Source organism: Pogona vitticeps, chromosome 5 (assembly GCF_051106095.1).
Source record: "Pogona vitticeps strain Pit_001003342236 chromosome 5, PviZW2.1, whole genome shotgun sequence".
Classification (NCBI taxonomy): Eukaryota; Metazoa; Chordata; class Lepidosauria; order Squamata; family Agamidae; genus Pogona; species Pogona vitticeps.
This window is the reverse complement of record NC_135787.1, coordinates 159,230,941-159,258,144: the sequence shown is the minus strand read 5'-3', so window position 1 is coordinate 159,258,144 and position 27,204 is coordinate 159,230,941. Positions and strand designations below refer to the sequence as shown.

The 27,204-nt window shown below is 41.3% G+C and overlaps 1 protein-coding gene across 2 annotated transcripts in view; it reads right to left on the bottom strand.

Moving 5' to 3' along the window:
• Nucleotides 1-27,204, bottom strand: part of UTP20 (UTP20 small subunit processome component) — a 75,165-nt gene that overhangs the window by 10,625 nt on the left and 37,336 nt on the right. For both annotated transcript variants that reach the window (XM_073000218.2, XM_073000219.2), the window contains exons 28-49: nt 25,786-25,929; nt 24,817-24,896; nt 23,790-24,016; nt 22,627-22,771; nt 21,038-21,125; nt 19,854-19,997; nt 18,752-18,802; nt 18,511-18,663; nt 17,057-17,212; nt 15,654-15,794; nt 14,797-14,934; nt 13,636-13,775; nt 11,845-11,924; nt 9,158-9,465; nt 8,072-8,211; nt 7,748-7,904; nt 6,786-6,887; nt 6,077-6,244; nt 4,773-4,939; nt 3,657-3,798; nt 1,074-1,190; nt 21-191 (exon numbers count right to left, since the gene is read on the bottom strand). In XM_073000218.2, coding sequence (XP_072856319.2) covers nt 21-191; nt 1,074-1,190; nt 3,657-3,798; nt 4,773-4,939; nt 6,077-6,244; nt 6,786-6,887; nt 7,748-7,904; nt 8,072-8,211; nt 9,158-9,465; nt 11,845-11,924; nt 13,636-13,775; nt 14,797-14,934; nt 15,654-15,794; nt 17,057-17,212; nt 18,511-18,663; nt 18,752-18,802; nt 19,854-19,997; nt 21,038-21,125; nt 22,627-22,771; nt 23,790-24,016; nt 24,817-24,896; nt 25,786-25,929 — 3,159 coding nt within the window. The remainder of the gene's footprint in view (nt 1-20; nt 192-1,073; nt 1,191-3,656; nt 3,799-4,772; nt 4,940-6,076; nt 6,245-6,785; nt 6,888-7,747; nt 7,905-8,071; nt 8,212-9,157; nt 9,466-11,844; nt 11,925-13,635; nt 13,776-14,796; nt 14,935-15,653; nt 15,795-17,056; nt 17,213-18,510; nt 18,664-18,751; nt 18,803-19,853; nt 19,998-21,037; nt 21,126-22,626; nt 22,772-23,789; nt 24,017-24,816; nt 24,897-25,785; nt 25,930-27,204) is intronic.

The following is a 27,204-nucleotide window of genomic DNA, read 5'->3' as shown; positions in this document are numbered from 1 at the left end:
TTCTTTTCGTTAAGACTCACTTTGAAACAATTTACAACCAAGTGGAAGTTCTGGCCTTTAGCTGCTCCTGGCTTGGCAAAATCTTTCAGCAGAACGAAAAGCTGCTTGGTTAGCGGTTCTATATTCTTATCCACTGCAGGCAGTGGGAACTTCAAAACCCAGAGAAGGGACTGAAGAGCACCGGTGATCACCTGGGAAAGACATAACAACAACCTGTGCTTGAACATGGGGGTGTTTGATAGCTCCCAAATACGCCTTCTCCTAACTTAAGATGGAATTCCCAAATATGACCTTCAACTCTGAAATTCTGATGTTTCATGCCATCATTTTAATGCTCAAAGCAAAATACATGTGGGCCACAGAGGAATGTGGAGTTCAGCTTCTAAAACCAGAGGTACACAAGGTCACATCTGCCTTGTAGTCACAAGCTGTCTCAGGCTGAATCATTAAAGTTCAAACCATCCAGGTGGTGTATCAGTTGTGAACAGTATCTGTATATTTAAGTGGCTGAATTTCTCCTAATTATACACAAAGGTGGGCTCTTTCCCTGTCACCATTTCTGCGGCCCATGATTTCTCTTGTCATTCTACTGGTGTAGGTCACAACTACTATCCACAATTGATGTATTTGTAGTTGCTACAACCAATATGTGGCCATCTTTTTGGCAATGCCATTTTCGGTCCTCATCTAGCCTGGTCCTCAAATAACACACATGCAGTCTCATGCTAGGGCTGTACCTGAAGCCTTCTCAGGCTGGCAGAAACTGCCAGAACTTATGTTCCACTGCCACAGTCAAAGTTTTAGGATACATTATTCATCCCAGAGCATGACTGCGGTTGCCCAATGATGAGCTACGTGCACAGAACTTCTTATTTGTGACCACAAGGGACAGATCCTTAGACTGGAACACAAATACACCATAAACGCAGGCCCTGTCATTTCTTATCCTGGAACCCGAGCAATTTGCATTGGAAAAGCCCATATTTGCTCAGTTCCTTTCTTAACAGTAGCCTCAGTTTGGCAGGCTGTCTGCACCCGAGGAAGAACTGTTTCACATCATTTAAGAGTCCTACCTTGATATCTGTGGACTGGAGGCAGTTGATAAGGAGCTGTACAAATGGATCCAACATTTCCAAAGTGTGCTCCTCTGAAGAATTTATTTTGGATCTTTTCAGGCTCATGTGCAGGAGCTATATACAGTAAAGTAGTAGTAAGCATTTATTACACAGGAAAAAGAATCATCTTCCCAACAAAAGCTACAAAACCAGACCACTTCAGAAAACAAGGGCAGTCTCATATTGTAACAAAACAAAGATCACAGAGATTATTTAATATCATAACCAATTTCAGAGACATATTTGAAATGCACCACTGATTTTAAAACATAAGTGGACTACCAAGAGAAAGATCAGGAGTACAGTATGGGATGAACTCTTTCATCAACCAAGTAGGAGAAGGACTTAGAACATCATCTACTCACCAGGTAATATACAATTTACCTGGGGATAATTGGACTTCAACTGGTTTCCACCTCGTGAGCAAACCAGGATTTTTTCCAATGTTCTGATGGAGAATGCTATGTCCATGTATGGCCTTTCTTCATGGAAAGAGCCTCGTGGCATAATGGTTAAACTGCAGCATGGCAGTCCAAACTGCTCATGACTGGGGTTCATTGCCAGGTAGCCAGTTCCAGGTTGACTCAGCCTTCCATCTTTCTGAAGTCTGTAAACTGAGTACCCAACTTGCTTGGGGGTGGGGGTTGGTGGGAAGGGAAATGCGTAGCCTGCATAATTAAACTGTAAACTGCCCAGAGAGTATTTTAAGTGCTATGGGGTAGTATATAAGCAGAATGCACCCCCCCTCAACAAGCAATTAAGGAAACTAGGTTTCCAAAGCAGACAAAGTGGGGAGTGGGAGGCTTATGCAGAGTGATGGGCTACCTCTTGAATACTGTGGAAACTTCCAAAGACATGGCATGGGGTGAAACATTACATTACACCCCCACATCCTGCCTGCAACCAGCTTTAAACACACCTTAAGAGATTTTGCCTGACCAACTTTGCCATCTATTTTTGGGACATTTAGAATTTTTACAGTACACTACTCACAAGGTAATTGGGGTATGCCTTTAAAAAACAATTCTGCATTAATTGTTTGATTTTTAGGGGTCTGTGTGATAAGCAGGACGAGAGCACAGAAGCTCTCATCAGAGTGCTGTCCACAAGTAAGACCTCCAGAGAGGTACAGGCCACTCCGCCACCAACACCTCCCAGGAAAGTACACCAGGAGATAGACACCTGGGAGCTGGAAACAAATCTATGGAGTCTGACAGCAGCAACCCAAATGGAGGGAGAATTGGCGGGAAGGGAGGAAAAGGGGAGGTCCATGGCAGAGGCAGGAATGGGGACTATAAAGAGGGAGCACAACAACATCCCAGGGGGCTGGGAACTCATCTGGGTAGAAGACCCATGGACTGGGAAATGGGAAAGGGTGACGGTACCCAGAGAGGAGGCAGGCTATTGCTGAAGAAAGGGACTTCCCCAACGTCCATCTTACTGGGGTGAGTCCGAGGCGAGAGAGCGGAGGAGACAACTGAGGGAGGAGAAAGAAGCCATGGCTCGGGAAGCTGAGGAACGTCGGGCATGGCGAGCCAAGGAGGTGCAGAGGATGATGTACCTCCAGGACCGTGGGGACAACCCGAGACCCGGTATGGAGAGGAGACGAGGATGATGAAACCTCACCATTATTGAGGGATGAAGGAGCAGAAGAGGATGCTCCTGGCTATGACCCTTTTGTTGCTGGACCCTGGGACATTAAATCAATGAACCCTTTTGATTCAGAACTTGGGTTGCCCTTGTGAACCCCGTTGGCCTCACAAGAGAAGTTACAGAACAAATTTTACCCTTACCCTAAGAAATAAATATCAGTTTGGATTTTGGTTTGAAAAGGACTTCTGTTTTATTTGACCATAGGGGAGGGATGAATACAGAACCTTCACAGTCTGACAAAGGTGTCATATTCTTCTAAAATTTGGTATGAGATGAACAGGTGTAACCAAAATTGTCCCCTGCATAACCTCAACCCTACGCTATTAACCTATTTTTCTCAATTTACCTAGAAGGAATATTCTACAGTTTCAGTGGCACTGATGAGCCATAAAGCAGTGTATTTCCACAAACTAGCTTAGCTGAGACACAACACCAAAATAGGCTGCAGTGCTACATGAACTAACACACTCCTTACACCTCACCCATTCCCACTGCAAACTCTGGTTTCTTCGCTTCTGTGTTAACAGAAAAGATCTGAACAGAGCATGTCATGTTTTTCCCATTTCAGATAATCCAGAATGAAGGGAATCAAAACACAAGTAGAAGTCATTACATGTAGGCACAATGCTTCTACTTCCCACCACTGCTGTTTGGAGATACAGGGTGACTATGCCTGAGCTGACTCACTGTCACAGGATGTGCATTCCTGTCCACTGCCTCCCCAATTAGATAAGAGAAAAACAAGATTCATGAAATGAACTACACAGTGCAGTTATACCATATCAGTATTTATGTATCAAAGCATACGGAGACAGAAGTTAGTTTAGGATTAACACCCACCCACCCGCCCACACCCATGTGTTATTTAATGTGTGGAGTGTTTCTTACCCGTAGCCCTGACTCAACCAAGATGTGCATGTTAGTTTTGCTGCTCACAGGAGCTTTTTGCCCTCCTCGGACTGGGGTTGGTGGAAGTAAGAGGCAGCTTTCTGGCTGCAAACGAGGATCTGGAGGAGCTGGAGCTTTACTTCTGAAAGAGTTAATGAGGGATGAGATAGGAAAAAAAAAAGATCCTTTGCAACCTATCCTTTGGAGCCAAGTACAGGCACTACACTGAGCAAAACTGCCCCTCTGCCACCCCATGAGGCACAGTGAAACTCTCACCTAAGGCAATGAACTGAGAAAGCATCACCTGCCTCATCCTAAGGCCAGCCTCATTTTTCTGAGTGCCTATAGATGTCGGCATCGCTTGCTTATTGCAAGGAGGTGTCTTCAGAGAAAGACACCAGATGGTTGCTCAGAAAAGCACTTTGCTTGACAATCATTCTTCAGACCAAATCACTGGGTAGCCATTTTGAAGACTCCCTGCCAGACACTTTCCTGCTCATCAATTATACCGGGAAAGTGGATGGTCTCGCTGCTGGGTCTTCTGAGGGAGGTAGCCAGCAGGCCTGATGCCTCATATTCTGAGGGCTGCTTCCTCAGAGTAAGGCTCTGAGGGCAAGAGGAGTCCACATGGCACCCAGCCGGCAACTCATCTGCACTGCCTTATTCTGAGACCCCTCAGAGTGAGGTCTGGATAAATATTGCCCATACTGCCAATTAAACAAAATAGGTATGGAAAGCAAGACGGCCTCTATATGCTTCAGGTGGCACAACATTTTGTATTTTGAAGTCAAGCTGCTTATTCTCAAATAATCTCAGTGACTTTAATGAAACTCCTCTGGATTCATAGTTCAACAAATGAGTGCCTTTATGATGGAATCTGCTATGAGGTTTGAAACAAATGATTCCAACTCAGATACTGCACTATTCCAGAAAAACTAAAATTCAAATACTTACCATGCTTCTAATGCTTTTTCACTGCATACAACAAAAGTAAAAATAAAAAGTGGGGAATATGCAGAATGGAAAGACCTGTAAGTTGCATCTTATTTGTATTTAAGAAAAAAAAAAAGCAAAGGAAGCTGGCTTTAACAGTAGTTTTACTTTCTACAACCATACCTTGCTTTTTCTGTTAAAAGGGGGAGATTTTCACTAATCAAGCCATGGCTGAGCAAAAGAATGGATTCTGCAGTCATTGCTGTGTTCATAATCAATCCAGACACAATGCGGCGTAAAGTTTCATGTACCTTCCGCGCTATCTTCAAGCTTGTAGTAGTCTCTAAAATCTACATCACAAAAGTCACATTCAGACTGAGATCCTGGTATGCATTTCTTTATTTATTCTTATTAGAAACTTTACACTCTCCCTATCCTTTCCTGGCTGCTGTGGTATGTCCTGAGAGGACACATTATTTTCCTTCCCCTTGTGCTATGTTCAAGCACCACATCTTCTACAGTTTACTAAGAGGTTCCTACAAATGGCTAAAGAAACCTCATGGAGCCTTGGGGCACAATAGTTAAACTGCAGTAGTACAGCAAAACTCTGCTCATGGCCTGAGTTCAGTAGCCAGCTGAGGCTCACTCAACTCTCCATCCTTCCAAGGTCAGTAAACCGAGGACCCAGATTGCAGGGGAGGAGGCAATGTGTAGCTCACAGAAGCTTTAAGTGCTATGGGCTGGTATATAATCGGTACACTCAGATTTTTAAGAGCACTTGAGAGAAGATGGCAGTACCTCGTGTGCTGTGACAGGCATCTCCACCTGAGCATTTGGATATTTTTGGAAATTGGTGAAATGCTGCCACAAAAAAGAGCAGTATCACTGGGAGTTCCACACTGCTACAGAGATCCGAAATACAGTGGTGCCCCACATAGCGACGTTAATCCGTTCCAGGATTAACGTCGCTATCCGGATTCGTCGCTATGCGAGGGGGGGGACCCATAGGAACGCATTAAACTCCGTTTAAGGCATTCCTATTGGGAAAAACTCACCAGTAAGCGAAGATTTCCCCCATCCGGCCGCCATTTTTGCTGCCCGGTAAGCGAGGGCAGGGCGCGAAAACGGAGCGGGCAGCCATTTTATTCTTCCAGCGGCCATTTTGGAACCGCCGATCAGCTGTTTTTAGAACATTGCAATGCGAAACGTTTACCGATCATCGCAATGCGATTTTCGCCCATTGGAATCATCGCAATGCGATCGCATTAGCGATCACAAAAAAGCATCGCTATGCGGATTCATCATTAAATGGTGCGCTTGTTAAGCAAGGCACTACTGTATTCAGTATGTTAAGGAGTGGCTCCTGTGCTGCTGAGGTAAACGTCTAAGGAAATTGTGAAGCTTGCACGTATACTCATCAGGAGAGTAAGAGCCTCCTTTACACAATTATACTCTCTGGGGCCACTGAAAATTGTCTACTTTCTTACCTCTTTTAGTGGAAGAATAAGCTTAGTCACTTGGTCTTTTCCCACATAAGTGGCAAGGATTTCATAGGAATCATAACTCTTGCTTCTGCGAGCTTCCATGACTTTAGATATTATGCCTTTTACTTCCTTCTCCTCAGCGACCTCTCCAAAGAGCTCATGGTTGAAAATCTTAGAAGAAACAAACAGGAGAATTAACAACAGCAGAATAAGTGTCACAACTTCACATCTACCACATGGTTGGAGAGCTCCACGTGCCTGGCCATGCACGCCTGCACAACCTCATGCCCCATAATATGCTACCTCCCCAATTTTATTGCCCAACAGGGACATGGGGGCATGTTAACCAAGCCCTGCTAAGTTGTTTTGGGTCCCTTAGTCCTGAACAGATCTGGAGGTTTGAGAGCTGGAAAATAGCACTAGAGGGGCACAAAGAAATTAATTTTATTTTCTTTGATGATTGTCAATTGTGAAAGGGAAAAGAGAAAGGGAAAGCATGCAGTCATGCTTGTTGTGAACTAGATCCTGTCATTTTTAACATTATGCCCTGCAGTCTATTATTTGAATCTGACCATCTTCCCCCTGAAGAAACAAGAAATCCTATAAATTTGCTAAGTGGTCAAGAAAAGGATTGCTTGACAAAGCAAAACATATTTCCTTGTGTATCTTATAAACAAGGTCATGCAGTGCCATTTTGGCAGGAAGTACTTACTTCGGTCATCAACCCTACACAAGGATCCAAATCACCAGCCTTCAGGTGATTGCTGGCAAGGCTCTTCAGCAAGAGGTGGACAGTGAAAGTGAGGACATGGACCTAGATGAGCAAAAAAGGAGATCAAGGTCATTTCAGACTGAAAGGATGCCACAAATATGCTAGCAAATATGGAATAGAAAATCTAGCTACACTGGCTTAAATTTAGTTGTTTGTCACTATTATAGACATGTTGACTTACCAAGTTCCCATTGATTCAGTGAGTCTACTCTCTCTGGGACTAATAATTAAATCCATCCTTGTCAATATAGAATCTACATTAACCTAGCACTTTTCAGTATTTCTAAGCTGGAGTGCAACTAATTTTTGGGCCTTCGGGCTGTCCAACTCAGCAACCTATCACAAATCCAAGTGCTGCAGAGCACAAAGAGCTGTACATGTAGCTGGGTGAACAAGGAACTTTTCATCCACTGAACACACCAGAAAACACCATCAGAAAAAGGTGGACTGGACTGAGATAAAGATTCAAGTGAATAGCTTAAATCAGTCAGGGATGTAGCATTCAAGCTGTCTATTTCTTTGACAAGAGAGGGCACAAACATGCCATCTGCCTCAGGATTGCTACCCAGGTAACACCTATCTTAAAATCCTGCAGAGCCATGACCAATCAGAGTTGACAATACTGAGTGATGGACCAATCGTCTCACTTAATGTAAGGCAGCTTCCTGCCTGTAATAGCAGGAAGAGAAATTTCCAGGAACAGAGTTTCCATACCCTGCCAGGATTGTTGAAGAAACATTTCCTATTCTTGTCCTTCCTCGGTGTCACTCTTCGACGACTGCCTATTATGTGGACTTGGAGGAAAAGGAATGCACCAAGCAACCAAGAAGGTCACTCAGCTCAAACTCCTCTTCTTCTTGCTTAAAAACAAGTCAGAAGAGGGAAGAACCCTTGGATCTCACCTGATAACCATGAACAAGAATTGACTGCATCTCTTTTAAGACATACTGCAGGTAGTGAGGGCCCAGAGTCTCCATTATTTTCATGAGGGTATTACGGGCAATGTCCCGGATTTCTTGAGCTCTATTCCTCAGAAGAGAGCAGACTTTCAGGAAGATGCTACAAACAGAGAGACAAACATCACCAACAGAAATAAAATGGAGAAGTAGTAAACATGGGCTTAAATGACAAGAGTTGCCCTTCTAAGACCATTTCAGCAGCAGGTTTATGCTATATTTCAATTATTTATGTTCCGCAGAGGGAACGGTCACTCGTGAAGGTGTTACCTTGGTAAATTCTCCTCCATGACATCTAGTGGAAGAGACTGCATCAGCTTGACCATTGCAAAAGCAAGAGGTACCCGAACTACCTCGTCTTCATTCACAACCTTGGATTTTACAAGCTTGTGTTCTTCATCTCTTTTGACCTGGATCATAAGGAGACAAATCATCAACATTTCTCAGCAATTATTCTGTCTACAAGCAATTGTGAGGTATTACTCTTGATATTTCTGCCCAGATAAAATTTCTGCACATAGCCTAACATGCCAGAGTGGACCAGGAGGACCTAAATACAACCCTGCCCCTTGGTCAGCCATGACACTGGTTCTTAACCTTGGGTTACTCAGGAGTTTTGGACTGCAACTCCGAGAAGCCTTCACCACTAGCTGTGCTGACTGGGGTTTCTGGGAGTTACAGTTCAAAAGCATCTGAGTAACAAAGGTTAAGAACCACTGAGCCATGAAAACCTCTGGGTAACTTAGGGTGATTCATAATCTTAACCTTTCATATAGCATAAGGTGGTTACAAGCATAAAATGAGGGCAAGAGTGCTCCACACTTCCCTGGAGGAAGGGAAGGATAATAATGTAACAGATTTAAAAAATCCAAAAAGAACTTCTGGAATGTTTGAGCCAAGGCATGGGCTCTGATTAATCAGTAGGCTATTAACATGTGCTTGGAATTCCTGCAGGAGTATATGAAGGGGAAGAGTTTGAAGAGAAATTCGTGCAATGAAGCGCAAACAGAACCTACCACCCTGCATATGCACATGTCCATGCGTGCATGTGTGTGTATTATGCTAGAGAGGTTAATATGAAGTCCTTCTAAATAAGAAAACAAAAGGTACTTATGTGATATCAAAAAATGCAACATGCTGCTTTTTCTCTGGTGCTAAACTTGCTTGTCTGCACACCTGTGTCCACACAGAGACTATCCCCTGCAACATCATTTATATTTTAAAAGCTTCTATATAATGTCTAAATTGCAAACACAACATCTAAGTGATCTAAATGACATCTCCTGAAGCTTGGACCTCAAATATATACTCAAACTTTTGTTTAAAAAAAAAAGACTCTGAAGCATAAGAAAGCACCTTTGCGATGAGACATCTGTGCAATTTTGGCAAGATGTTGCCAGTTACTGTTTCTTGAATATGTTTGATCAGACTTTCCAACTCTTCCTTATTCCTGGGCAGGAAGGAAATTGCTTTTGTAGCTTTTGGAGAATCTTCAGCTCCTTCATGATCAGGCTGATCAGGCAAAGACACCACTGGCTCTTTCTGTTCATTTGCATCCTCCAAGAGGGCTCTGCTGCCCTCTTGGCCTTCTTCTCCATCACCAAGTTCCATTTCCATCTCAGGATTCTCCACTGTAGGCTCAACATCCATCACTTCTCCATCACCTACACAAAATGGGAAGAAAAGGCACCAAGGGTGGGGAACTGTGATTCACAAGAGGCTGATGGACTGCAACAGTCACGATTCCCTCGGCAGTGATGTATGCTAGTTAGAGCTGCTGGGTGTTGCAGTTCTAGCAACATCTGGAGGCCTGCAGTTACCCACTCCTAATATATGTCAATCACTCCCACTGTTTGCCAGTACAGAGCTTTTTCGGAATAAGACTGAGCAAGTGAGACATGCTATAAAATCCTATGATGTGAAGTGCTCCTTTTTAGACTTCTAACCAGCCATGCCTTCTTTTACAATATTCTGTTCTATGTGTTCCCTCCACAGCCAGTCAGCACTCTGAGACCACTCAGCATGGTTATCTTTGGTACTTTTACAAACAGTGAATTCCTCCCCAAGCCTGTCAATATCTCCCTCTTGTGGGTGGATGGTAGCATTTTGCAACTCTAAAGACCCATATTCAAAGAATTAGGTCATATGGTCAAGCTTTGTGGCCAATACCCTTGACGCCAAAAACTCAGCGGAAGAGTAATGGGCTTTCAATGAAATGGTCTCTTTTTTATAATCCTCATTCAGACTATTAGTATTTATTAGTGAAAGAAATACACAAGCCAAAAACTGGGTTACAAAACTGGAGTCTACTTGAAACAGCAACAGAAACCTATTCTCTGCAATCGTCACTAAATCAAATCAGTATTATAGAAGAGACTGGAGAAAGTCTGGCTCTCCAGATGTTGTTCAACTGCACCTCCCATCAACATAACCTGCATTGAAGGGCACTGGGAGCGGCAGACCAGCAACATCTGCAGGTCTGCACTACGCCCATCCCTGTTGTACAAGATCAGATACGTATGACCAGTGGTCTTTCTTGTGTTCTTTTGAAAGATCCTGAAATTCTTCGGATGGGAGAGTAACAGGTATTCTTCCATCAAGGGAATTTTTAAAGTAACAATTCCCCAATACAGTGGTGCCTTGCATAGCGATCTAGTGATCGCTCCGCGAAGAAATTGCTTTGCAACACTGTTTTTGCGATCGCAAAAGTGATCGCTTTGCGATGGCCCCTATGGGGAAAATTCTTTTTGCAATGATTGTGGGGAAGCGATCATCGCAAAGCCCCCATTTTCGCACAGCTGATCAGGGGTTCCAAAATGGCCGCCCGCTGTTTTGCCTCGCTTTAGAGCCACTGAAAATGGCCGCCGCAATGGAGGATTTTCACTTAAGGTGAGTTTTGGAGCCCATAGGAATGCATTGAAGGGGTTTCAATGTGTTTCTATGGGCTTTTTAAAATCACTTAGCGACGAAATCGCTTAACAGCGATTTTTGTTGCACAGATTAACGTCGCTAAGCGAGGCACTACTGTATCTATTCAAATTCATGCAAGTCAGAGCTCTATGTTCTTCTTCTAATGGAGCAGCACTAGGACCGCAAGATCAATGATACACAGAAACGCTGGCTAACAGAGTGGTTTAGTTATCTGGCCATGATGCCAGAGGTTGGGAGTTTGACTGCCCAGACAGGGGCTTGGCTCGATGATCAATAGGGTTCCTTACAGCTCTGCAGTTCTGAGATTATTGTTGTTAAATATAATAATTTCACTGAACCTAAACATGATGTGTGAAATACACTACAAAAGCAATCCAGGCCCTTATTTGGTGTAGCCTTATTTTGAGGAGGAGCCCTAACAAAGGGCCACTAGGGTCCAAAAGACACTAGCCAAGATCCTAGGCAGTGGATCTTGAAAATGAGCTCAGGGCAACTCTGAAGATCACATGAAGCTGACCGCCATTCAACAGTTCAGCTGAAATAAATTACAGAACACTGCAAAGGGGCCCATGCTCCGATGGTGCAACAGAATCCCCTTGCAGTGGGAAAACAAATATTTTATCTACAATCTCACAGAGATTTAGAACTGTGGCATTAAATAGCAATCTGTTAATTAATTTAGATGAGAAAAATATCCCAGATAGAAGAACATAAAAAACCCCGACCACCCAGTTCCATCTACCAAAAATTAAAGCAGGGTTGGTCAACTCCCATCCTAAGGCCTAGCAAACATCCACAATGGCTAAGGAGGATGGGAGCCACAGCCCTGCAGGATTTGAAAGGTCACAAGTGGCCACCCTTGACTTGGCCTCTGCCTTGCAGCCCATGTTGCAGTAACAGAAGCTGGCCACCCCAATATAAACAGTAACTATCATACAAACTCCTGCTTTTACTGCAAAACCCACAGAGGTACCCATGTCAAGCTATTGTACAAAAAGGATTCTTGTAATATCTTAAAAGCAAGGAAAATTTATTAAGGCCAGAATAAATTGCTCCACCATAGTAATAAAAACTGAAGCCTATTTTACCAGATGCAGGAACTATCAATTTACCTTCCTTTTGAATCACTTCAAGCTGCTTGTCAAGAGTGTCGTGATCAAAATGAAAAGCCTCTAGCACAGTAACCAGCACACTGTGGGGGAAAGAAGGAAGGAAGGAAAATATAAGCTGCTTAAATTCAAGAAATCACAACTTTTGAAATAGATTGCAAAGCAGGTCTGAAAGAAACAGAGAGCCTCTTCATGCATTTGAGAAGAACTAACTGGTGTTGTCTGCAAGCTCACACTTATTGTGAATTAGAAGAAGTGTTAGTCTATGTTACCATATCAGGCAAAAACAAAAAATAAATAAAGACAAAAATGTTGTGGCATCTTAAAGACTAACTGCTCTATTTTAATGTGAGCTTTCATGGACAAGTCCACTTCCTCAGACATAAGAGACACACATTTTGAAAGAATATACAGTGGTGCCTTGCTTTACGACTGCCCCACATTACGACAAAACTGCATTACGACAATCTTTTTGCAATTGCAATTTTGATTGCAAAACGATGGTCTGAATGGGGTTTTTTCGCTTTGCGATGATCGGTTCCCTGCTTCAGGAACTGATTCTTCGCAAAACGACAAATTTCCAACAGCTGATCGGCTGTTTCAAAATGGCCGCCGGGTAAATAAAATGGCTCACCGCTGTTTTCTGGGACGGATTCCTCGCAAAACAGCCACCGAAAATGGCCGCCCTATGGAGGATCTTCGCTGGACTGTGAGTTTCCAGCCCACTGGAACGCACTGAAGGGGTTTCAATGCATTTCAATGGGCTTTTTATTTTCGCATTACAACGTTTTCGTTCTACATCACTTTCGCTGGAACGAATTAATGTTGTAATGCGAGGCACCATCGTATATAAAACCCAATAATAGTCTGTTATATTAGTGAACTATAATGCATCATTCTTAAAAGACAATATATTGTCCTAGTACAGTAAATGCATTGGAAGTAACAGGAAGTTAACAAGAAGGCCCAGCAAAAGTTCCAGGCTTAAGAAAATGCCACAAGTTTCAAGGTAAGGTTAAGAACCCTTTGTTTGTTTCCAAAAGGCTCATTGGGGATCCAGCAGATTCTGTGGGCTAAATCTGATTGCTAGTCCTGACTAGAGAAATGTGCTGAGTCAAAGGGATATGCATAAATGTTTGAATTACCATGTTCCCATTGATTCAATGGGCCTACTTTAATTGGGAAGAACTGGATTTAGACCCCCCACACTCATCCCTTTTCTTCTTTAGCCTGGCAGTATGCAAAACTACTTAAGCAGTTCTTTACATCCTCTCTGTTGTCAACAACACAATTTTCCTTGGGCTATTCCTGTGTCACTTCCTGTCTATCACCTGTATTTCTAGAATTAAAGGACAGGAATAGATTTTGGTAACTTGAGTTATCCCTTGCTAGTTGTGAAGGAAGAATAGCTTATCTGCACAATGCTGAATCTCAATCGATTCTGACTTATAGCAAGCCTAGCAGAGTTTCCAAGGGATGTGATTTATTTAAGGGGTAGTTTTACCACTTGCCACCACCCAGTGAAACTCATGTCTGAATGAATAATTGAAACCAGTTTCCTTGAGCCCCTGTCCAATATTCTAGCAAGCAAGAATAAAGACTCTTTAAACTGACAAGTAGGTAAACCTAAGAAGTATCTGAAGAAATGAATTTGGATCCATGAAAGCTCACCGTGAAATAAATCTCTCAGTCTTTAAACTGCTATAATATTTTTCTTCCCCCTTCCTTCTTTTCCTTTCTTTTTGCCAACATGGCCACTTCTTTGGAAACTGCTCAAATAATGAATTACTGTACCTGACACCCAGCTTCTGATTGATCTGTCCAGTCTGCAAGACATGTATAAAATGTTTCAAGTGATAGAGGTAGGCTGACCAAGAAAGATGTCTGCAAACAGCTCCCACCATCTCCACTGACGCAGTCACCATGTTTTCATGCTAAGGGAACAAAAAAAGGAAACCTCAAGTTATGAAGCAGTGCAAACACCTTGCCTAAAGTAAGAAAGCATACTGAAATTAATACAGAGGGTGTTTTCACCAACATCTGAAACTCTCTGAAGTTGCAGTGAAAAAGAGCTAAAGTAGAATTTCGGCTACAAAATCTGCAGAACTCGAAATTCTAAAAACATACCCAAGCCTAACACTGTTTCACACTCCATATATCCCAACTGAGCAAAGTATTTTGCAATGTTCAGGAATCTAGTTTTTATTGAACAATGAGATTTTATCTGGTTCAATTCTGAAGTTACCTGATGCATTACAAGAATCAGAGTGGGGTAAGAATTAGCACTAGATGAGAATTCCATGAAAGTCAAGAGTGAATATGGTCTAACCACTCCTCAGCCCAACCTACCTCTCACCCTCAGGGTGTAAAGATAAAACTGGAGGGGAATAATCACATATGCTTTGCTAAAGGAAGAGCAGAACATACACAAATGAATGAAAACCAAGTAAACCCTGAACTTTCCAAAGAACTAAGTGCTCAGTAAAGTTTTCACAAGAGTTGTTAGCTCTTTTAAAGCTAAAGCAGACTCCTTTAATCAGGCACCTGCCAGGTGTTTTGGAATATAACTTCCGACAGCCCTTGCTGGCAAAGTCAACAGTATATGTAATGATGGGAGCTGCAATGAAAAAAACACCCAGAAAGTGCCATGTTGGGGAAGGATGAACTAAAAGATCTGAAGGAAATATGTTGACTATTACCAGGCCTAACACACTGAAAGGTTTTCTTGTAGGAGAGGTATTTAAGGATAAATGGAAAAATAAGAGCTATGGTATGGAAAAATCCAAAGGTTATAATGTAACATCAGATCTAAAGTAAACTTGTATTTTCAAAGTTTTCTCTACTCATGAAAAGGCAAATGATTCTTCCTTAAAAAAAATCACATTGGTGGAAAAATGTATCACAAAGAACAATTAAATGAAAGTAGCTTCCAACCCATATATTTTAAAGGCTCACCTTAAGCATCCTCTCACCAAAAATAGTGGTAGTAGCATAAGGCATAATGTAATTTTGAAGAGATCTGGAAGACAATGAAACTTTGCCTTCAACAAGTTGTTTAGCCAGTTTTTTCAATGCTCGTGCCCTTCTGTGGATCTGAAAGATACAAAAGATAAAAAGAATAATTTCACCAAGTGAGCATCCATATTAAATTGTCATCTTGTAACATTTGCAAGGGAAAAGACCCTGATCCCTGGAAAAGACCCTGATGTTGGGAAAGTACGAGGGCAAGAGGAGAAGGGGACGACAGAGGATGAGATGGTTGGACAATGTCATCGAACATGAATCTGACCAAACTCCGGGAGGCAGCGGAAGATAGGAGGGCCTGGCGTGCTCTGGTCCATGGGGTCACAAAGAGTCGGACACGACTAAATGATTAAACAACAACATTTGCGTGCCATAATGTGCAAGAAAAAGCTTTACCAACTCTTAACAGGCTAAAATAAATAAAATTTCTGATAATCTTCTTATGTCACTTATTCAATCATCTTCAGGATAATTTAATCCACAAGGTACCTGTATCAGTTTCAGTCTGAAACATCTTCAAACTGAGGTTTTCAGTAGAAGAGGCTAAATGCCAAATTAAAATCTTGAGTGGTTGACTTCAGAAGACAACTTTGAACAGTAAGCTCGTATTGCTATATTTTAAAGGGTATTAATAGCAAACTACATCCATCCATTCTCATTACTATGAAGAATCTTTAACGTTTTATCCCTAAAAATATGGCAATACTTGAAGAGATAAGTGATATACAGTAAATATTATCACTTTTCTACCATCAGATAACAAAAATATCAATAGCATTGCCTTTTACCTGAATATGCTTCATATTTTCAAAAAAATCCATCTCTGGGTCATGATAGTCAGTCAGCTGGACCAAGTCTTGAAACTCTGGGTGTTTCGGAAATGCTTGAATCAAGTAGGAGAGTAATGAGGTGTAATCCTGCTGAATGCTCTGAAAGCAACAAGATGCAAAAAGACCCTGGCGTTTAATATAAAGCAAATTTCCAATTGTTTGTTTAAGCTAGCAAGCATGCAGCTTACTATATCCATTCGCCATTTATTCCGCCTGACATTTCTTCCAGTCTTTGGACCAAATGGAAAGGAGCTGCACATAATCTAACTCGCAGAGGTGGGATCTCATATATTTCAGCATGCGCCAAAGTAGGGTTACAGGGAAGGAAGGCAAGGAAAGAGGAGCACATGAGGAACCATCAGTTCCAGCAGCTGGGCCAAGGACAAAAAATATCTGGCACACCTGCAAGATTTCATTAAAAGTCTTGGGAACAGATCCACAACCTTCCAGACTCCAGACCTCAAGGAGCACAGGATATGTTTCAAAACAGGAAAAACTAAAATCATCAGTTAGCATGCTAGGTTTTTAAAAAAGAAAAGAAAAACACACCATTATTTATGATACAATTGTTTTGCACAAAGATTAATATGTTAGAAAGACACCTTAGAGACTAGCATATTTTATTTGGCATAAGCTTTTATGATCTGTAGCCCACTTCATGAGACACACTCACAAAAATGTATGTCAAACAGAAACTTTTTGTCTTTATGGCACCATAAGAAACACACTCTCAACTTCTGCGCCACATACACAAAGTGTGCTAGCATAGGAAATTGAGCTCATTTCCAAATTTTTATTGCTACATTAAATTCAGTACATCCTGAAAGGGAGGCAAGAGCAAGCAAGGAAGAGTCTCATAACAGAAACAGACATAAAGTATTCTGTTTATGCTGCTAAACATCTGTTTGTGCATGTGTCTAACCCTGTGGGTGCTTTACAAACTTTAAAGTCAAAGGAAAAAAACCAAATAAATGGGAACTGTATTAGAATGTAACTGAACAGAACATACTAGAGGTAGTCACTCCCTGACTGATAAAAAAAACTCGCTAAAGGACCCCCTTGCCTACACTGTGAGGGACTGAAGTGTGCAAAAACATAGACAGCCTTGGCCAAGATGCAGTGCTGAACTTTGGTATTCACTGCCATAGGCATTGGGATTTTGCTCCCCTCCCACTCCTGCTAAAACCTATATGGCACCCAATCACCTGGCTCAGAGGGTTTCCCAGCCCTTCAAACCAGGTCTTTGGAGAGTGGACAGGAAGGAGGAGTAACAACCAATTCTGACCAAAGCAGCTGGATTCAGCAAAAATACACCACTGGCCCCTGTTTCCGGTCACCATGTAAACAACTGAGCCTTTTACCTCCACCTTGCTCTTCAGGCCTTTTCTCACAGCTTCCAGAAGAGTATGTTGGATTATTTCTTTGTATTCCTCTTCTGTGTGATCGATCTCAGCAAGAAGACTAATAACAGCATTGAGGCAGAGAACAGCACTGTCACTCAGAGACATCTCCCCTAACTGGAGAGGGGAAGGGAGAGGGGAAGAAAGGTTAGGTCACATGGAATGACAAGAGATAATCCTTATGTAGGTGATTTTAAAAAACGAGAAACAAAATATGTACATGATTACAAATATACAACCATACTGGCTTTAGAGGACCTAGGAACCTCTCACCCACAAGCCATGACTGAAAGGCTCTATTCACTATTCAATAAAGATCACTATAAACCTCTTCCAACCTTCTCTTTTCCTAGCAAATAAAAAATAGTTTTGCTACTTTATAGCTACATTCTTGAACAAAGCCTGTTCTGGCCATAGGGCATTGCCTTCTTCCCCATAACAGGAGTCCGCTGCCCTGTGCCTTGAAGTCTCTTCCAAGTGTGAGGGGACCCTTAGGAAAGGTCTGTTGTGTGGGGATTTTTGGTTTGTTTTTTTGGACAGAGGGCAGGAAACTGGCTAAAACCGAGTGGCAGGCAACAGCTTTCTGAACATTTCTTCCAATTCTGTCTGACTATTCCTACCTGATACTACATAATAGCCTGGGCCTTTCTTGAGCTTCCCTGGAAAAAAACTTTTTGGGCCATTCAAGGGCTATATTGGTGAAGGAGAGTAAGTGAGAAGACTTGACTACAGATGCTGGAAAAAGTCAAACAGGCTGTATCCAAAAGGGATTCTGGATACAATCGGTTTGACTTTTTGCAGCATCTGCCCTAGAGCGATTTCTTGCAGTTCCATCCCAGTAGCAACACAACCTTAGAGTAGTACAACATCAACCTTCCTCACCCTTTTGTGAGAAACATTGTGTCCCTGGTCAAGAGTAACTCTCTAACTAAAAGCTCTCTTCAAGTTATTACTTACTCTTATTACTGCACCCAAAAGGTAATTGTAATGTTTGCCTAAATCAGCTTATGACTCTTTAGTATAAGATATCTCAGAGGTTCTATGGGAGTTTTAAAAGCCACCAATAAAATGTTGTAATACATGATAAATGAAAAAGGCAATGAAAATGATGAACTGGAAGTTACAACAAAGGTGATGGTACAAGGGAACCACGTGAGAATGGCAGAAAAAAAGACTGTACAAATACATCATTGTCTTCATTCCCAAACTGATTTTTTTCAAAAAGAGCTGCAGCGCACAAAGTCCCTGATGTCAAATAAAAACCTTTATCCTTTAAAGTATCACAATGGTCTTCATTTATGTTGGAAGAAGATGACAGAGGTGTCTTGTGGAAATTAGGGGAGGAAAAAGTAATACATTTTCAAAAGTATCACTGTAAAGCAAGAGCAAAGATTTTCCATGGGGGAATGGCTCACCTGTATGCTGTAGAAACAGTTATGCATAACTGGAATGAGGTAGTTGACATCCACTGTTTTCATTGCCTTGATATGAGAAATGATGTCTTGGAACGCTGATAAACGGACATCAAAATTGATATCATCAAGATGTCGGGCATCAAATGCATTCAACTAAGACAAGACAAATAGCTTAGTGAGCGTATAAATCAAAATGATACCAAAACAAAGGTAGCAACAACACACAGAAAAGGTTACTTACCTTAACAGTATCTGTAATGTACTTGAGATTACTTTCCAAATGTGACAAAGTCTACCAAAAAAATTGGAAAAAAACTCAGTAAAAGACATGTTTAAATAAATGACACAACATTTAAATTACTGCACATGTCCATATTTATTAGACTAATAGGTTTCTCAAGTGACTGGATAGCTCAGTGAGTTGGGTATCAGGTTGCAGAACCCAGAGTTGGGAGTTCAATTCCTTCCTGTGCCTCATGGGAGAAGAACCAGCCTGTGAAGTCTTGGGCAAGCTAAAAATCCCCAGAGCAAACCCAGAAGAAGTGAAAGGTAAACCACTTGCAAGTACGTCTAGAAAATCCTGGCAAAGATTGTCATAAGCCAGAATCGACTTGACAGCATGCAATAATTATTCATATATTTCCAAAATGACAAAAGGGGAGTAGAGCATATAGTACACTGTCTTATACCAATGTGGTCAAAGAGACAGCTGAGTATTTATCCCATCCTCATGGAGTGAGTATACACACTGAAAAGCCATTGTTCCTGATTTGCAGCAACTAAACCAAATCATGTGAGTTGGTGCACAACAAGGCATAACAGTGGCAATTCATAGACTAGCAGCAATTCACTGCTGCAATTTAGTTCACTGTACTTACGCCAGCGTGACTAACCAACAGGATCCTGGCAAACTCCTATGTGATTCTTCGACCACTTTTCTACCGTGTATCCCCAAAAAATAAGACAGGGTCTTATATTATTTTTTGCTCCAAAAACACATTAGAGCTTATTTTCAGGGGATTTTTTTCATGTACAACAATCTACATTTATTTAAATACAGTTGTTTCATCTTCTTCTGGTTGATACACAATAGTGGAGAGCAGGGTTTCATTTAACTGGGGTTTATTTTTGATATAGGGCTTATATTATGAGCATCCTGAAAAATCGTATTAGGGCTTATTTTCAGGTTAGGTCTTATTTACCGGGAAACAGGGTATTCCTGATACTCTACTTAATTTCACATCAGGAACAAAACAGTGTTGTTCTCCATCTTCAGCCAGAATGGAGTGGAGGTCCTCCTTTCCATAATACAAAATACTGTCAAATACGCTTAGATTCAGTACCTCAAAAACCATGCAGAGTGTTTGACGAGACAATTTGTTCTGAACAACAGAAAACAGTTTTGCAAGAGGTTTGAGGAAGCTTTCTGGGTTCAGGCAATGCTTCAGCAAATTTTGCACTGTTTCCAGTATGTCTATTTCTGTATCCTAAAAGAAAGAAATACAAATACAAATAGAACAACCATACACTGATCGTTAAGATGAGGCTTCATACAAATTTCTACTACAACTAAATTCATCTAAAAAGTGGACACTGGTCATTAGAAAACTAGCATCTTACAAGCCTAACATTTGTACATGCCAACTCTAAATTACATAGTAATATTGACAGAAATGCATTGCATCATATTACAAGTTCCGCAACATAAAACTGGTAATAAAAACAAATCCTTATTCTCAAGACATTGATCCCGTATCACCTTTGTAAGGAGCATCATTCTTCCTCCCACACTTGTAAATAACTATGGAATCAAACAAATAATAGCCCAAATCCTATTGCTTAACACAGTAAATTACACTAAACTAGACCTACTGATTCAACTGGGACTTCAGGAGTCAAGTCCTCCGTAGGTTTCATGGACTCAAATGGGCTTACTCTAACTACAACTTACTTTAGCACAGTAAGTCACAGAGTAGGCCTGCTTGAATCAATGACTGTACAGAGGAATTGACTCACAAAATCCCACTGGTTCAAATGGGCCTGCTCTAGTGCAATTTATTATGCCAAGAAATAGGATTTTAATCATTAAATGCTAAAATCAGCAGCTCTCTAAGTATAGCATTCTTATCCTTTTTACTTCTAACCACCAAGAGAGCTTCACATACATTATCTCAACTATTCTGCCAATAATACTCCAGCGCACTTCACTACGAGTATTATCATCTACACATTATACACAGAGAACATTGCTGAGAGCAGGTGACTCAAGTACGTCCCACCATTGAGGTCAGAGATGAGATGAGATTTGAACCAGGGCCTCCCAATTCCAAACCTCTGCTCTTCACTAATGTACTTCACCATTTACAAAATACTGGAAGACACAAGGAGGCCGAGGTACAAACAATGGCCCAAACAGTTAGCAGCAGATCACAACCTGATATACGTATGATAATTTCACAAGTTCTTCAGGCAAACTACACAGCTTAATGGCTTAAAAGACTTTTCACAGGCATAAATGAACATATACCTGCACAATGTTACTCTGATGAAGGAAAGGAAGGAGGAGACCAATCAAGATGGAACTCTGGCTCTTATCCTTTATAAATTTGCTGATTCTAGAGGCAAGAGAAGTGAGAGGTCAGCTATGGCCTGATGCTGCCATCTATCATAACTCTAAATTAGAAGCCGATGTTCCAGGTTTGCAACCTGGACAGTGTAAACCTTGGCTGATATTCTGCTTATAAAGGGCACCGAATAAAATAGTTATATGCCATCAAGTCAAAAACAACTAATAGTGACCCCAACTGGGGCTTCAAGGCAAGTAAGATGTTTAAGGAGTGGCTTTACCAGTTCCATGCCCTCAGTGAGTTTCCACAGCAGAGTGGGATTCAAACCCTGGTCTCCATCACTCTATCCACTGCTCCACACAGGGTACTCCCATACGATAAAATACTACAATAATATTTTTGCAAAACAATGCAACAAGTCAATAGTTTAATTTACTGCATTGTCACAATACTTGGATGACTATGCATATGTACCATATATGCTGGTGTATAAGGCGACTGGGCGTATAAGACCACCCCCCAACATTCCCACTCAGAATGTAGAGTTTGTTACATACTTGCTGTATAAGACTACCCCCTCTTCTGCATGCGTTATTCTGCTTTGACTGCATTATGGGGAGAGTTCCTTTGCCCCTTTTGGTTCCTTTTCGGAGAGAGCCAGGGTTTGCTGGAAGAAGGAACAGCAGAGAGGTGGCAGCCATTTTGAGAGGTCAGCAGCCATGTCTCTGCTGTTCCGACAGTCAGCTGTTCAGCGCTAGAGTCAGGCTGTTCCCAGGCTAGGAGCGGGGCTCTCCTCGGTCTTACTACCAGGTAAGTGACTTCACTGGGAGAGAGGGAGGGTTTGCTGGACATGCACCCGGCGTACAAGATGAACCCCCCACTTGGAGGCATGTTTTTCAGGGCCAAAAAGTCATCTTGTACGCTGGCAAATACGGTACTACAGTGGTGCCCCGCTTGACAATTACCCTACTCCATGACGAATCCTCCTTACGATGGGGGTTTTGCGATCACAAAACTATGTTTCAAAGGGCAATTTTCGCTTCATGATGATCGGTTCCCTGCTTTGGGAACCGATTCTTCGCATTACGACGATCTAAAAACAGCTGATAGTCGGGGTTCAAAATGGCCACCCACTGTGCAAAATAGCTCCCTGCTGTGTTTAGGATGGACTCCTCGCTTAACAGGCACCGGAAAATGGCCGCCCTATGGAGGATCTTCGCTGGACGATGAGGTATTTTGCCCGTTAGAGTGCATTAACCAGTTTTTAATGCATTCTAATGGGTTTTTTACTTTCGCTTGATGACGATTTCGTTGTACAGCAATTTTGCTGGAACGGATTACCGTCGTCAAGCAAGGCACCACTGTACTTGTCTCTACTACTACTACATTTCCAGTGTCGATAGTGAATAGATAACAGCTCTTAACAAGAAACAGGGCAGTCTGCACTCTTCCAAACCTTCAGCCTCCCCCCAAGCATATAGTACACAATTCAAACACTGCATTTAGAGGGACCCTTTCTAAATCTAAGGAATGCTGAGAAGCTACTTGCTTTGAAAGAATGTTGAGTTCTTTGCTAACTTGTCCCCTGTACTTCTTCTTTTTCACCTTGTCCACAGTAAACGTAGTTTTGCTGAGATATTGAAGGAGTGAGGGAATATGAGGGAGAATCAGTCTTACTCCCATGCTGGGAACATCTGAAATGGAGACAATGTGGTTATTTATCATTTTCTAAATGATAAGTGATGTGAGAAGAGTCCTCAGTACCTCAAGTGGAAAAGGTGAAGAATAATATCTAGTCTGCATCACAGCAACAAAACAGCCCTGTTTATTTCAATTTATACCTTTCATTTCTGCATACAGCACACCAAAACACCTAACAGAACTTTTAAAGTACAACTTTCAGAAGTAACATCATTTTTAGAAAGAAAGAAAAAAGAAGGGAATTGCCAGAATCTTATGTTTGTTTATAGTTTGCATAACTTCCCTGCTGCTAATTGATCAGATGCTGGTACACATCTTGGTTATGTAATTGGGCATGTGACCAGGCATGCAACTGAGGCACATTATGGCACCTCATCAATTAGCCTGAGCAAATTATGCAAAATGTAAGTGATCATCAATAGGATTCTGGTTAACAGTAAATAAAAACAATTTACGCCACATCAAATCACATTAAAATGAGTGGTCAGTTAAAAGTTCAAGTCAGCTCAACCTTGTCTCCATCATTTAAAAATATTCACATGATGATGGCAGTGCATTCAAGAGGGGACTAAGCAAGCATCTCTAGCCGCCTAGAGTGGTCCTGACCCGACCAGATAGATGGGATACAAATTAAATAAATAAATAATAATAATAATAAAGGAACTCCTCAAATATGAGATATGAAAAGGAACAATGCTCTTAAGTTCTTTCAACAAAGCAGGAATGCTTGAAGGTGAGACTCTGAAGAAGACTTTAATGTACCACCTTGTTCAGGTATGAAGTCGAAAGCTTATAATATCTTTCACAACCTTTTTTTCTTACAGAACATTCCATGTTTTGTACAGGATAACTTTGAAAACAAATATTTTAGTCAGCAGAACATAAATATGACATCTAATTTGGTACTGTGATAAGTAGAGAATATTTTCATCCACCCACAAAATACACCCTATTAAGTCTTAGAACGTATGTCTCTAAAATGGGGGAGTACAGATGCTTGACCTTTCCTACCTCCCATGGTATCATCGACATCTACAAAAACACAGTCAGTTACTGCCAAGCTGCTAAGTTGGTCACTGGGCTCAAAGTCAGGGTTGTTGAGAAGACTGTCGGCCACGTCCATCACAATACCAGCTGTTGCTTCACACAGGCTTTTGGCCGAAAGCAGAGCAAACAAATTGGATAATATGTCACATTCTGGGTGCCCTGGCTTCTGCTTGGCTAGCAAAGGGAAATACCTAAAGGTCACAAAGCAGGGGAGGGGAAGAAACAGGGAATTCAAGAAATGAATTATACCAACTCCTTAACTGGAAACTGAATAGTTATTAAGAATAACAGATTGATTTTTCCATCTTTCTGTGTATGATTCATACCGAGCTAACAGGAAAGAGAAGAGGCAAGTTGGAGACAAATGGACTAAATGACATGGAGGGAGAGGAGGAAAAAGAGAACATCCTTTGTGACCTGCTGATCAACATTGAAGAGTTGTTGGAGACTGAAGTAGGTCAATCTTTCTCCACTGTCATCTAGTGAGTTTTTGGCTTGGAGGGTGGGGAGTGGCATCTAGAGAGGTAACCCAGCCACGTACTTACTTATTATTTACTTCCTCCTTAAAAGGAACCAATGTAGGACGAAGGAGAGCAGTCACGTCATAGGGAAAGGAACAGAAGGTTCTGATTTGTGTGTATGTGTGTGTGTTTTCACCTATGCCACAAGGCATAATGTTCAAATGATCCCATTTAGTGCTGATTCAATCAGCACTCTATTTTCTTGGAACTAGAGGGGTATTACTGTCCTAACATTGGAATGAAGTCCAAAATGTTCTCCTATGTCAAGGAACCAGGAAGGTGGGCAATAATGAATTCCTAAAATTAAATTCTCAATTTTTTTAATTACAAAAAGTCTAATTCCAGCAGTCCTCACAATGGGTGATAATTAGAGTCCCACACATATAATGTAGCATTTCAACATTCCATTGGTAATTGCACAGTAAAGTCATATGGCACTTGTCTGCTTCACTATGAAGAAAATATTTCACCTGGGGCTTCTGCTCCAGATATGAATAATTTTGAGCAAAGGAGTAGGAGAATACTGACTCTCAGAGCCCAGCCTGGTGATCTGAGGAAACAAAACAGGAGAAATTAAGATCAAGTCAAACTACTGATATTATCTCAATGTGGACCTTTAGCGCAGACTAAGCATTCACACAATCGTTCGTTCCTTGCTCGCAGTGATGATCCCCTGCATCAGAACACACAAGCAACAGCAGGGACTTCTGCCTCCACTCACATCAAAGACCAAGGTGCTACTAATGAGCAGAACTAAGACCACTGCCATGAAGGATTGGCTCCAAATTATAAGTACTGTGGGCATTTCCCTAAACTTTTAATGAACAGTCTCCAAATACTAAAAGAAGATGCACTGGGATTGAACAGGCACAAGATTCACCTACCTACTCCATGAGATACTGGCACATCCTTCATGATATTTTATTGACTGACGCAAAAAGGCAAAAATTCAAGCACTTGTTTCTGAGAGACTTCGCTGGAGCATCACTAGGTGAAAGCTTCCCTGATCTTACAACTTCTGTAACTGGATCAGTTCCTGCCATGAACAGCAATCACTTCCTAACAACTTGTGTCTCCCGCAGTACCACACCAGTCATGGTGTAGGGATACTGTCACATTTCAGCAGCAATTAGTCTAATAAAGAGAGAATGTAGCAGGTCTTGCTATTTGGGAATATGTATGTACCCTGCCTGGTACAGTTCGCAGAAGGATAAGAACTATTTACATTTTGTTGTTGAGAAACTCCAAGGCCATGTCCTGAAGGGATACTGAATAAATAATCAAAGTCAGCCATTTTGTTTTAGCATTTCCTTTTCCTTTTCCCTCAAGTACTCCCTTCCATTCAGAGAATGTGGTTTCTACATTCTGGGAAAGGCAAGACACCATTAAGAGACATGTTTTATGAAACAAGACAATTTTTAATGTCACACAGCCCTTACCTGGGGCCACACCACTGCATGAAAAACTGCATCAATCTCTTCCACACTAAAGTTATAATTTTCAAAGTCGGAGAAAAAGTCTGCTACAAGTTTAAGTCCAAGTTTCCTCAGGTTTTTCAGAGGGTTAATCAATCTGAGTTGAATCTGCAAAACAAATCATGACAAATCTGGGAGTTTCATTCTTTTCTCTTAGAAACATGAGCAGAATAGTTATCTTCACATGTTTTTTTTATTCAGGCACAGGGGCTAAAATATTGGCAAACTCTTAAATTATTGGCAGAGGTTGCTCCTGAAATGAATGTTAAAAATTGTACACCAGATAAACATTTGAGATCTATTTGCATGATACTGAAGGAAAACACAATCTACAGAGAATGAGCCTGCAAGGAACAGGTTCAGCCTCATATGAAAACTGCAGGAAACAGTAAGCCTGTAACTCCATTTATAACTATAAAAGTAAAAATTTAACACAGATGGGAATATTAGTCTGTAATAAATGACTAACCTATTGAGAAAAGTACCAAATATAAACAAGTTTCTCCTAATCCTTTAGTGACTTTTGCCTCTTCACTAAATAATGAAACGTCAAATTAAGTTTAACAAATGACAGTCTTAAAGGGTATTTGTGAAACCAAGAGTTACTGAACTACAGCTTTTAATCCCAAAGTTACTATATAACCTTGTATGCAAAAGTAATGCTACAGTAGCACATCAGTAGCACTCCTGTTAAAAATGTAACTTTTTTCTTTCAGTATAAATGGAAGAAGCATGCCTACCTATAGCAACACTTGTAATCAAATATTACAGTGTTATAATACTTCTGTCCAACCCCTCTTTTTATACTGACCAGCTACTGCTACAATAGTGGGGGAAATAGAGATATTAGTGGTGGGAATCCTGTTGATCAAGGCATATTGAAGTAAACTAAAGACATGGCTATTTAGGCAGGCTTTCCCTCCTGCTGTATTTTAATATCTATATTTTTACATCTTGGATTTTCGTATATTATTGGTTTTATAGTTTTTATAGTCTTCTGCACAACTATCTTTCAAATCTCCCCATAGTCTTCTTTTTTCAAGGCTAAACATGCTGACTTCTTTCAGTCTTTCTTCATACGGCTTGGTTTCTAGTCGCATGATCATCCTTGTCGCCCTCTTTTGAACTTGTTCCCAGCCTTGGATCCCCAGATGTTCTTAGACTACAGCTGCCAGAATTCCTGGTCAGCATGGCTAATGATGAAGGATTCTGAGAGAATTTGTCCCAGAACATCTGGGGACCCAAGACTGGGAGCCACTGAAATAGAAGGGTAAAAATGAAGTCCAGACTGTCCCACTAAGAGCAAAACATCAATCAACATGAGAATCTCTGCCATGAGAAGATTTTAACAGAACAATACAAGAGAATGTTCTGCCATGTAAA